This window comes from Crocuta crocuta, unplaced genomic scaffold (assembly GCF_008692635.1).
Source record: "Crocuta crocuta isolate KB4526 unplaced genomic scaffold, BGI_CrCroc_1.0 scaffold334, whole genome shotgun sequence".
Classification (NCBI taxonomy): domain Eukaryota; kingdom Metazoa; phylum Chordata; class Mammalia; order Carnivora; family Hyaenidae; genus Crocuta; species Crocuta crocuta.
The window spans coordinates 4872462-4884049 of NW_027533260.1; the positions used below are offsets into that span (position 1 = coordinate 4872462).

The 11588-nt window shown below is 57.1% G+C and overlaps 1 protein-coding gene across 2 annotated transcripts in view; it reads left to right on the plus strand.

Moving 5' to 3' along the window:
• The first annotated feature begins 2194 nt into the window (after positions 1-2194).
• The window catches only part of EML2 (EMAP like 2), a 23838-nt gene continuing 14444 nt past the window's right edge, over positions 2195-11588 (plus strand). The window contains exons 1-7 of one of the 2 annotated variants that reach the window (XM_077747060.1): positions 2195-2381; positions 4827-5045; positions 5137-5260; positions 5436-5540; positions 7374-7402; positions 8055-8184; positions 11396-11545. In XM_077747060.1, coding sequence (XP_077603186.1) covers positions 2210-2381; positions 4827-5045; positions 5137-5260; positions 5436-5540; positions 7374-7402; positions 8055-8184; positions 11396-11545 — 929 coding nt within the window. In that variant the 5' untranslated portion in view covers positions 2195-2209. Of the gene's footprint in view, positions 2382-3908; positions 3934-4826; positions 5046-5136; positions 5261-5435; positions 5541-7373; positions 7403-8054; positions 8185-11395; positions 11546-11588 lie in introns of those variants that run through there. The other variant, XM_077747061.1, reaches the window with a different exon arrangement.

Here is an 11588-nt window from a genome sequence, read left to right on the forward strand (position 1 = left end):
TTCATGCACAATTACTTCCTTGTCATTCACATCTCAGCTCAGATGTCACCTCACACCTACCCTGGCCCCACTCTCCCCAAATGAGCTTCCCCCTCCTATCCTTGATCACATCACTCCTTAAATCTGTACTACCAGGTTCTGAACTTGCCTTAGCCTGTTTCTTCATCTGTAAAATGGTGGGGGAAATAGGGCTGGCGGTGAAGATAACTGAGTGTAGTAAGGGTTCAATAAATGTTAGCTGTTATGACTTATTTGTTTTGTGTATGGTGGCTTATTGCCTCCATCAACCTGCGAGATCCATGAAAATGAACTCTGGGGCTGACTTAGTTACCACTGAAACGCCAGCACCTAGAACAGAGCTTGGCACACAGTAGGTGCTCAGGAAACATTTGTGTCCCCTCCCCCCTTTATTTATTTATTTTTGAATTTTTATCTTTATTTTTTTAGTTTATTTATTTTTGAGAGAGACCATGAGTGGGGCAGAGACAGAGAGAGAGAGAGAGAGAGAGAGAGAGAGAGAGAGAATCCCAGGCAGGCTCTGTGCCACCAGCTCAGAGCCAAGTGAGCCACCCAGGCGTCCCTTAAATGTTTATTTTATTTTATTTATTTTTTTAAAATAGTTTTTATTTATTTCTAGGAGAGAGAGAGAGAGAGACAGCGTGAGCAGGGGAGGGTCAGAGAGAGAGGGAGACACAGACTGAAACAGGCTCCAGGCTCTGAGCCGGCAGTCAGCACAGAGCCCGACGCGGGGCTCGAACCCACGAACTGCGAGATCATGACCTAAGCGAAAGTCGGACGCTTAACCGACTAAGCCACCCAGGCGCCCCATGTTTATTTTATTTTTGAGAGAAAGAGAGAGTGTGTGCAGGGGAGAGGCAGAAAGAGAGGGACAAAGGATCTGAATGAAGCAGGCTCTGTGCTGATAGCAAAGTGCCTGATGCGGGGCTCGAACCCTAGAACGTGAGATCACCACCTGAGCCGAAGTGGGATGCTTAACTGAAGGTGCCACCCAAAAGCCCCTGTTCCCCGTCTTTTTTAAAAAAAAAAAATCAATAAACATTTTTGAATGAGTGAGAGAGGTAGGTGCGAGATGACCGCCCACTTTCCAGATGTGGAAACTGAGGCTCAGGGTCACAACCAGAAACTGGCCGAGTCAGGACTTAAGCCCAGGTCCATCTGATTCCAAAGCCCAGGGCTTTCAGGGTCTGCCCGTGTGTCCTGAGGCAGATCTCTTCCTGCTTTGGGTTCGCTTCTCCTTCCTATAAAACATGGTCTCGGTGCTGACGCTCAGTGGGCACTGGGGGAGGGTGGTCCACTATCCTTGAAATCCATTGTCAGGTTTTCTACCCTCCCCTCTCCCCCCAACATCAGAGCCAGCTGCGGTCTGGCTAGTCTTCTCGGCGTCACAGCTGGGCGTATGTCAAAACCCGGACTGGGAAATGAAGTTATGGGAGCTGAGGGCTGTAGGGGAGAAACTAGGGGGACCCCCCCCACCGCCCCATAAAAAAGAGGAAGGAAATGTTGAGGAGGGATATCAGACTTGGGGGGCGGTGTCTAAATCCCCGAGCGAGGGCTCAGGGCGGAGTACCATAGCTCTCGGAGGCTTTGGGGGCGGAGCCAAAGGCTCTAGGGGCGGGAATAGAACTTTCGCTCCCTCAGGATTCTGGGGGTGGAGCTAAGAGCCTGGGGGCGGGCCTAGATCTAATAAACAAGGAGTCTAAGAATAAGAGTTCGAAGGCGGAGCTAGTGGATACCCCGGCACATTTGAGGCTCTAGGGTCGGGCCCTGGTCTTGCGAGGGGGCTTTTGGGAAATTCAGCCAAAGAGTAAGGAGAAGGTGTTGGGGTTGTGGGAGTGCCTTCCGCCACCCCATCTTCCTCTCAGAGCCCCCGGCTGAGCTTTAGGCTGGAAAGCAGGGAAAGCCCTGCCCCTTCCAATCCTTCTGCGTCCCTATTGGCTGAGGGGCCTGCGCGACAGGCTCTCATTGGTCCTGAACTGGCAGGAGGGGGTCTAGAGAGAATACGCGCAGATTGTGGGAGGGACCGGACGGTACCTAGGGGGATACAGGCTCAACCAATCCCAGCCCAAGGATTGTGTTGGGGGGGGGCCTGGCAGGGGGTGTCCCGACCCCCCTTTCTTGGCATCCTGGGGGATGACCCCGGTGCCAGGCCCGGCGCCGGCCGCCTGATGCCGGGCGGGCCGAGCCGGGGATGCTGGAACGAAGGGCGTTGCTATGGCAACGGGAGGCAGGGCCTGGAGGGGGGGACCGGGCCCAGGCTGGGGCCGGGGGGGCCGGCGGTGGCTGTGGCGGGGCGATGGCGGAGCGCGGCCCGGCCTTCTGCGGCCTCTACGACACGTCGTCGCTGCTTCAATACTGCAACGGTGAGACCCCTCCTCAGTTCCGACCCTGGCTCCGCCCAGGGCTGGACCCATTTCCTCCTGCCCCAACCTCCTCCTCCCAAGTCCCCATCCTCGCCCCTTGCTGAAGATCTTCCTCTCTCCCCCTAGGTGGACCCTGACCCCAGAGCAAGGTTTCTGATCCCCAAAACCCTGATCCCAGTCCCCCACTCTCTTCGACCCTCCCCTTCTCCCCGAAATGACTGGATGGAGAGAAGGGGGCAGAACCTTCAGGAGCTTGGGGTCGAAGGGGGTAGGCCTGAAGGTCTGGAACTCTGCCCTATCCCCTCTCAATCCTCTGGGACCCTTCCCCTCCTCCCTGGCAGAGGAACTGACAGATTAGGGGGAGGTGGGATTTGGTGTTGGCTCGTGCGCAGCGCGTGGGACCAGGTGGGATGACCAGAAGATTTAGCCCCCACCATACCTGCAGATCGTCGGGCCCTGCCACTCCCACTCATCAGGACTCACCCCTTCTTCCTAGACACCCCTTCCTCCTACCAGAAAGGCCACTGTGTCAGGCCCAGATGGAGGGGGTGGGTAGTGGGGAGGGGAGAAGTGGAAACGGAGGGCTGGTCTCTGAGCAAAAGGGCTGGGGGTGGGGGAGTGCTGGGGAGGGAGTAAAGGACTTGAGTTTGGGGCGGGAGGGGGAGGGGGGACAGCCCGAGGCCTGAGGATGCAGCTGGTCCTGAAAGACCAAGGTGACTGCTATCCATTTCACTCAGGGTCCCCCGAGAGGAGACTACCTTCCAGTTTGTGGGCTCACTCCCCTGGTCACACGGGAGCTGGCAGAGGACCCGAATGCTTATTTTGTTCCCCTCTGCCTGTCTAAGAGGCAGGATGCCTCTGCCTGGGTGTCCTACTGGGAAAGGCTGTGTGTCATGCATAAGTAACTTCATCTCTCGGGCGTCAATCCCCTTTCTCCGCCCCTCCTCCTAAAATGGATAGAATACCACCATTCCTAGAGTTGCCTCAAACAGTAGGTACTGTGATAATTGTTCATTGTATTCTGGATACCAAGAGCCAGTGTTTTGCTAAGTGTTTTGCCTGAAGAGTACCTGTCACATGCAAGCTCACTATAATGTTATAATATGTGTCTCTCTTTTTTTGGGGGGATGGGGGGTGGGTAGAATCAGTAAAGGTAGGTAAGAGGGGGCCTGGCACAACTGGGCCTTCCTGCCCCTCATGTATCGACCGTGTGACCTTTAGCGAGTCTCGGCACCCCTCCCCACCCTCCGTTCTTAGTTTCCTCCTTTGGAAAACGTGTTACCAGCAGGACCCCGGAGATTCCCTCTTCTTAGGAGTTCTCAGTCCTGACAGCTCCCTTCCTCCGACTTCGGGAGGCCCCCACCTTCCTCTGCAGGTCCGGGCACCGGACCACAGAGGCGCCGGGGCGGGGGCGGGGCGGGCGAGGCCGNCGGCCTTCCGACTCGGGATGGCAGGTGCGACCTCCACGCCCCGTCCCTGTGAATGATACCACCTTTACTTCCACCCGGCTGGGAGCCAGGTCTTCCTCGGCTGTTGCCGGCAATGAGTCTGGGTATGAGTGCCCTGGGAGGGGAAGGGGAGCGGGATGCCTCGGTCATCCGCTCCTCCCACTTCGGGGAAATGGGCTAGGTGTATGTTTGGGGGGCGACGGAGGAGTTATTTGTCCGTACCCGTGACCTGGAGAGGAGAGGGGGAGCCGAATCTGGGGCGTGGGGCACAGAAGCGAACTCAAAAAGAGGAACGGGAGAGAAGCTCCGGCTGGGATGGAGAGTTTGGTGGCCAGATCCCGGCCCGCATCTCCCTCCAGTGGGTCTCCTGGGTCTGAGATGCGCTGCCTGCAACCCCCAAGTCTACCGCTAGGGGCCGCAGAAACTCTGTCCTTGCAGCTGACTCTGGGGTCGAACCCGGTGGTGAGGGGAGAATGGGAAGGTGAGGGACCAGGCATCACCTTTTGGCTTGGAAAGTCTCAAGAAACAGAGAGGGAACGTTAGTCCCAACGATAAAATATTGAGATTCGTCAGAGAATGTTGGGGATCAATTACAGAACGTTGGTGTCCCGAGGAATTAGTTGGTTTCGTTTAACAAATACTGATATCACTCATAGACATTTAGCATCTTAGTCATAGAATCTTAAAAACCAGAGCTGAGAGGTTCCTGACTCGTAGCATCTTAGAAAGAGAGTAAGGGACTTCCCTAAGGTCACACCTCCAGGGCGGGCAGAGGAGCGTGGGGGCAAAGGACTGACAGCGGTGGGGATTTCCTTCCCCCTCGGAACCCTCTTCCTGGCCCATCTCGAGCGTCCCAGCCGCAGGCTGAGGGAGAGGAAAGGGGAGTGGTCGGCCTCGCTTTCACTCGGGAAGGGGAGAGAGGGGTGGGGTGGGGGGCACCCCTCCGGCCTTGGAGCTCTGGAGTGGTCTCCGCAGCCAGCGCTACCCTTCCTTCCAGATGACAATTTGTCGGGCACGAGCGGCATGGAGGTGGACGACCGCGTGTCGGCGCTGGAGCAGCGGCTGCAGCTGCAGGAAGACGAGCTGGCGGTCCTAAAGGCGGCGCTGGCTGACGCGCTGCGTCGCCTGAGGGCGTGCGAAGAGCAGGGCGCCGCGCTGCGCGCCAGGGGCACCCCCAAGGGCCGGGCGCCTCCACGCTTAGGCACCACAGCCTCAGGTATCTTTGCTAGGCTGGAGGGATGAGAAGGGGTGAGGTCAGGACCCGGACCTCGCACTCACTACTTCTGTCCTGGAACCCCATCCCCCAGTGTGTCAACTCTTGAAAGGCCTTCCCACCAGGACCCCCCTCAATGGCGCGGGACCGCCGAGGCGCGTGGGCGGCTATGCCACCTCCCCATCCTCCCCCAAGAAGGAGGCGACCTCTGGGCGCAGGTAAGGCAGCCCCTTCCAAGACCATGTGGGAGACAGAGGCTGTTTCTACGGGCGAGGGCTGGGCTCGCGCGCCCGAACTCCAGCAATGGAAAGTGCCAGGAGGTTCTCGCCCTCCTCTGACACTGGCCTGCTCACCTCACAGGCTCCGCCCTAACTATGTGCTCTCTCTTCGTAGTGCCCGCCGCTACTTGTCACCAGAGCGCCTGGCTTCGGTGCGCCGCGAGGACCCCCGCAGCCGCACCACATCTTCTAGCAGCAATTGCAGCGCCAAAAAGGAAGGGTAGGTGTCTGGGGTGGGGTCCTGTCACAGAGGGTGCGGTCGGGACACCAGAGTGGCGTGGAAAAGGGGGATGGGGGATTTCGGGTGATGCCCCAGGCCACGAGGTGACACCATAGAGCGAGGTCATCTGGTTCAGAATGCGGGGACAGTGCCGGGAGGCTTGGAGGGACCAATCTTAAGAGAGCGCGGGCGAAGAGGAAGGCCTGCAAAGGCTCTGCCGACATTGGGGGGTGTGGCCAAGCCTTAAGGGGCTGGACTAGAACTTCGGGGAGGTGAATGGTTAGGGTCTTTTGGGTGGAGCCAGAGTGAAATTGGGGGGGGAGGAGCCAGGCTTGTGGGCGTGGCCACAAAGGTAAAAAGAGTCCCCTTTGGGTCCTCATGGGTGCGGCCAGGGCAGAAGCCTCAAAGGGGTTTCTGCGGGTACTATAGGGGAATTGGGAAGGGGCATGATTGGGATTGGAGGGCATGGCCAGAGTGTTAGCCTGGGCAGAATCGGAACGTGGGGTGGGGGGTCACTGGGCTCGATACCGGCTGGTGGCTTGTCAAAGGCTAGCCACACGCCGCTGGAGCGCCGTCCGGGACCAGAGGCACATGGGGCGTGGTCAAACACCAGGAGGCGGGGCCATCCTGGAAGCCTTGAAGGGACTCAAGTCAGGGACTGGATCTCGGTAAAGTGGTCACAGTCAGAATGCCTGGCGGGACCAGGGGCGCGGGGAGGGCCGGGGAGAAGCAGTCAGTTATCCAGAGGGGAGTCAACTCCGGGGACGGATCGGAAGGGGAGGTGGGTGTGATCAGAATGTTGGGCGTGGTCAATTCCCACACTGGCAGGACCGCACTGAAGCCCTGGGCAGAGTAAAAACCTGAGGATGGAGTCAAGGTGCAGTGGGCTCCGGGGCTAAACTAAGGCAGGAACTGGGTCAAAAACCACACATTTCAACCCCACTCAACTAATAGCAAACACGTACACGACGCTATGTGCCAGGCGCTACTCCAGGCACTTTACACCAGTTAACCAATATAATCCTCGCAATCCCCCCGCGAGGTAGGTACTCTTATTAGCCCCATTTTTACAAAGAGGAAACCGAGGCCGAGGTCGGGCAAGCTTGTCCACACTGCTAGGAAGCGGCAGAGCTGGGGTTTGAACTCGGGCAGACACGCCCCCTAGTCCTGTCCTCAAACAACACTCTCCGCCGTCCCCCCTAAAAGAACCTGGTATCAGGACCCCCACAGCCCGGGATCTGGGACCCAGAGTGACCGGCCGGCTCCCGGGGTCGGCCGCGGAGGGCGGGGCAGGGCGCGGCGGCGCGGGGGCCCCCCAGGGCNCCGGGTGAGACCCTTTGACAGACCCCCTCCTCGCTGCACTCCCGGGGCCTGGATCCGTGGCCCCCACCCCCACCCCCAGGCCAGGAACCCAGGCCCGCGAGTTTCACCCCTTTCCGCCGGCGAAGGGAATGTGGAGACACGCCCCTTCCCTTAAACTTTCTCCGCTTCCCTTGCTGCTTGAAGTTTTGGGGCACCGTGGGAATGGGGGGTGGGGAGCTCTGGGACAGCGGTGCTGCTTAGGAGGGAGGGTCTCCCGTGTTCCAGGATCGCGTCCCTGCCACTTCGTGCTGTGTGATCTTTGGCGATCACTGCCTCTCTGGGCCTGTGTCTTAGGCTCTGCAAGATCAACCGAGCAAAGCACACGGCCTGCAGAGAGGCAGCGCTCCGCTCCTTACTCGGCCCCCATTATTCATCAGAGACCTCCGGGCAGCGGTGGGGTCGGGGAGCGGTTTCTCCCTTTTTCTGACCTGCCTGCTAATTAGGGTGCTTTTTCTCCCCCTTTCCTGACAGCAAAACCAAAGAAGTTATCTTCAGCATGGGTGAGTGGGGAGAGGAGGAGGAGCTTGGTTGGGGACGGCTGGAGGTCAGGAGGCACGGCTGTTGACCCTTTGCCTCTCTGGCCTCAGTTTCCCCATGCATTAAAAAAATTTTTTAATATTTTTATTTATTTTTGAGAGAGAGAGAAAGAGAGACAGAGCACAAGCAGGGGAGGGGCAGAGAGAGACGGGGAGACACAGAATCTGAAGCAGGCTCCAGGCTCTGAGCTGTCAGCAGAGCCCAGACGCCAGGCTCAAACTTGCGAACCACAGATCACGATCTGAGTGGAAGTCGGTCGCTTAACCGACTGAGCACCCAGGCGCCTCTCCAAACATTTGTTGTTGTTGTTGTTTTTTAATTTTTAAATTTATTTTTGAGACAGAGAGACAGAGCACGAGTGGGGGAGGGGCAGAGAGAGAGAGGGAGACACAGAATCTGAAACAGGCTCCAGGCTCTGAGCTGTCAGCACAGAACCCGATGCGGGGCTCGAACCCACGAACCGTGAGATCATGACCTGAGCTGAAGTCGGACGCTTAACCGACTGAGACACTCAGGCTCCCCTCCACGCATTTGTTAAAAAGTGAAGCCTGAAGGGGAGAGGGAGTAGGGCTGTGAGCTGGTGGCGGCGCCTGACCTCTGGGGGTGTCCTGGCAGAGGAGGGCTCCGTGAAAATGTTCCTGAGGGGGCGCCCTGTGCCTATGCTGATTCCTGACGAGCTGGCACCCACCTACAGCCTCGACGCCCGCTCCGAGCTGCCTTCCAGCCGCCTGAAGCTGGACTGGGTGTATCCTTTTGCCATAATTCCTTCCTCCCCGCCCCGATCCCCCAGTCTGGAGGGGACAAACGCCCTTCTGGTGGATGACTTCAGCGGGAGAGAGGGTCTTTGCACTGAGTCAGGTGGCATCTGCAGGCCCCTGTGGCCTGAGGGGTCCGGATGACCCCGGAGTCAGGATGGAGCAGAGGAAAGCAGGTGCGTTGAAATGACCTTTTATGACTCACTAAGGTAGCAAATGTTTGCTGAGTGCCTTCCATATGTCAGATTCTCCTCTGTAGTCCAGCCCTGGTCACTTGGGCCTCACCTTCCAAAGGAGGGGAGAGAGGTGATAACAGAAGCCAGTGATTACATAAACAAGGTAATTCCGGCTAAGTACTAAATGCTGGGAACACGGGATCTTAAGGTCATGTAAGAATAGTCACTCTGCTTCCCTGAGGAGGGGGCATTTGAGCTGTGAGCCGCATAGTTAGGAGCCAGCATAGAAAGAGCTAGAAGGAGAACGTTCCAGACAGAGGGCATGGCAGGTATGAGGGCTCTGTGGCTGGAGCGAGCTAGGTGTGTCTGAGAAACAGGGGCAGTTGGAAATGGTTAGGGACCCTGTCTTTGGAGCCTGGGAGACCTGGATTGACACCCCAGCCCGCCCTCTGGCTGGCTGTGTGACCCCAGACAAGTCACCTCATGTCTCTGTGCCTCAGCTGTGCCCTCCGAAAAGTGGGTTTCATAATTTCGGAGTCATAGTGCTGAGAAACGAGGTGTAAAGGTGCTGAGCTCGTTTTGTGAGCCCCGCAAATAGGAACTGATCACAGAATAACTACGCGGTATTGAGGACTTAGATGCTGGGCACCGTTCTGAATTCTTTTATGTGTAAATACAGTGCATGATACAACCCTTCTCTTTTCTCGCACTGAGAGTGTATTTGTACAACTCCCGACCTCCCAGAGCCCTCCGAAGCCTGCAGGTTGGGAATTATTGCCCTCACTATCTGGGTGACCGAACTGAGTCCCAGAGAAAGGACTAAGCCTTGTCCTCGGGAGTCAGAGCACATCTGGGGCAAGAATGCTTGACCCGGGGGCCCATGCTTCTTCCAGATCAGCAGCCTTGGGACCCGGGCCCTGTCCTCTTCTTTTGGCCTTGATTTCTGCCCCTCTCTCTCTCTCTTTTTTTTAAAAATATTTTTATTTATTTCTAGGAGAGAGAGAGAGACAGCGTGAGCAGGGGAGGGTCAGAGAGAGAGGGAGACACAGACTCTGCAATAGGCTCCAGGCTCTGAGCTGGCAGTCAGCACAGAGCCCGACGCGGGGCTCGAACCCACGAACCGCGAGATCATGACCTAAGTGAAAGTCGGACGCTTAACCGACTAAGCCACCCAGGCGCCCCTTCCGCCCCTCTCTTTTTGAGAGAGAGCTGTAAACAGCCGTGAAAATCAAAGCACGTTCTGCTGTTGGGCGGGGCTGGACCAGCCATGACTGCAAAAATCAGTGTGGGCCTCCGATGCCCCGCCTCCGAAATGACTGCAAAGCAGAACCGTTTCTGGGGAGTCGATAGACACGTCTAGCAGCATTTATTCAGATGTTTTCTGAACATCTGGAGCCATGGGCTGGGCCCCCAGGAATCACCATGACAGCCCGGCTTCCTTGGGCTCCCAATCCAGTGTGGGGACAGACCCTTTGGCAGTGACAACCCACAGCGAGCAGAGGTGGGTTGGGGGAACCCAGGAGGGCAACTGCCCCAGCCCTGGGGATCACGGAGGGCTTCCCAGAGGAGGCGAAATAAGCATGAACGAACATACAGCCTCACTGGGGAACAGCAACAGGTAACAAATTAACCAGGTAATTATTAAGCGATGTGAGGCCAGTGGAGGTGAGCATGAGGGCTGCTCCGAGGAGGTGACCAGGTGGAATGTACTAGGCAACGGGAAAGGCCAGTGCCCAGGCCTACACTAAAGATCTTGGCATTTTGAGGAAGTGCAAGATCAGAGAGCACAGGAGGGCAGGAGCCCTGTTGGGGCAGGATGGGGCCTGCCAGGCCAGTGGGAGGAGCCACGGAAAGTTCGGAACAGAGGAGGGTCAGCCGTTCATTCATCAGATGCCGAATTCCTGTGCCTTCTCTGTCCCTGGCGCTGGGCTCAAGGGATAGAGCAGGGAACAAAATGGACAAAGGTCTCTGCACTCCTGAAGCAGATACTCTAGTTGGGGCGACAGTTAAGCCATGTTACGCCAAGTTAAACCGTGTGAGATTCTGATGCATATACGACAGAAATATGAGCGAGGGAGGGGGGCGGGGGCAGGGAGGACGCCTGAGTTTGCAATTTTAGGTAGAATGGGCAGGGAAGGCCTCTCTGAGATGCTGCCGGTTGAGCAGGGACCTGAAGGAGGTAAGGGAGCCATGGAGAGATGAAGGGGAGGAGCACTCAGGTGGCGGGAGCAGCAAGTGCAAAGGCCCTGAGGTGAGAGCAGAGAGCAGAAGACCAGTGTGAATGGAGCCTGACCGAGGAATGAGGCATCCGACCCAGGCCAGGCCAGGCCTCGCGCCCGGGCTTTCGTAAGGATTTTGACTTTTGCTCTGAGTGAGATGGAATCCACGGGAAGGTTCTGAGCAGATGGGGGCTAACTTAGTATTAACAGGATGCTTCTGGAGGGAAGGGGGAGGTTGTATTAGTGTTCTGTGGCAGCTATAACAAATCGCTGCAAGCTTGGTGGCTTAAAACAGAAAAATGTTCTCTCGCAGCCTCAAGTCAAGGTTCCAGCAGGCCCACCAGGCTGCCTCCTGAGGCTCTGGAGGAGAATTTGCTCGGTGTCTGTCCCCTAGCGTCTGGTGGCTTGCTGGGAGCCCTGGGGTGCTTTGGCCTGTAGCCACCCCACATCACTCCAGTCAACCTCTGATTTTCACCTACACCCCTGCAATGTTGCGTACCTTTTCCTCTCTGTCTCTTATAAGGGTATCCGACATTGGATTTGGGGCCCACCCAGATAATCCAGGATAATCTCATGTTGCGATCCTTAATTATATCTGCAAAGACTCGCTTTTCAAAGCAAGGTCATAATCACAGATTCCGGGGGTTAATAGTTTGATGGACATATTGGGGGGGGGTACCATCAACCCCCTCCCACCCTGCCACAGGGTCTGAGTACAATCCCAGGAAACCTAACTGCAGGTGTTGAGTCGGCGTGCAATGCGCAATGCAACACAGGCTCCTTAACCGGCCCCCGGGCATTTGCAGCTATGGCTACCGAGGCCGAGACTGCCGGGCCAATCTTTACCTGCTGCCCACGGGGGAGATAGTGTACTTTGTGGCCTCCGTGGCTGTGCTGTACAGTGTGGAGGAGCACAGGCAGCGCCACTACCTGGGCCACAACGATGACATCAAATGGTGAGGTCTGGGAGGGGCTGCTGTTGGGGGCGGGGCCGGGGTG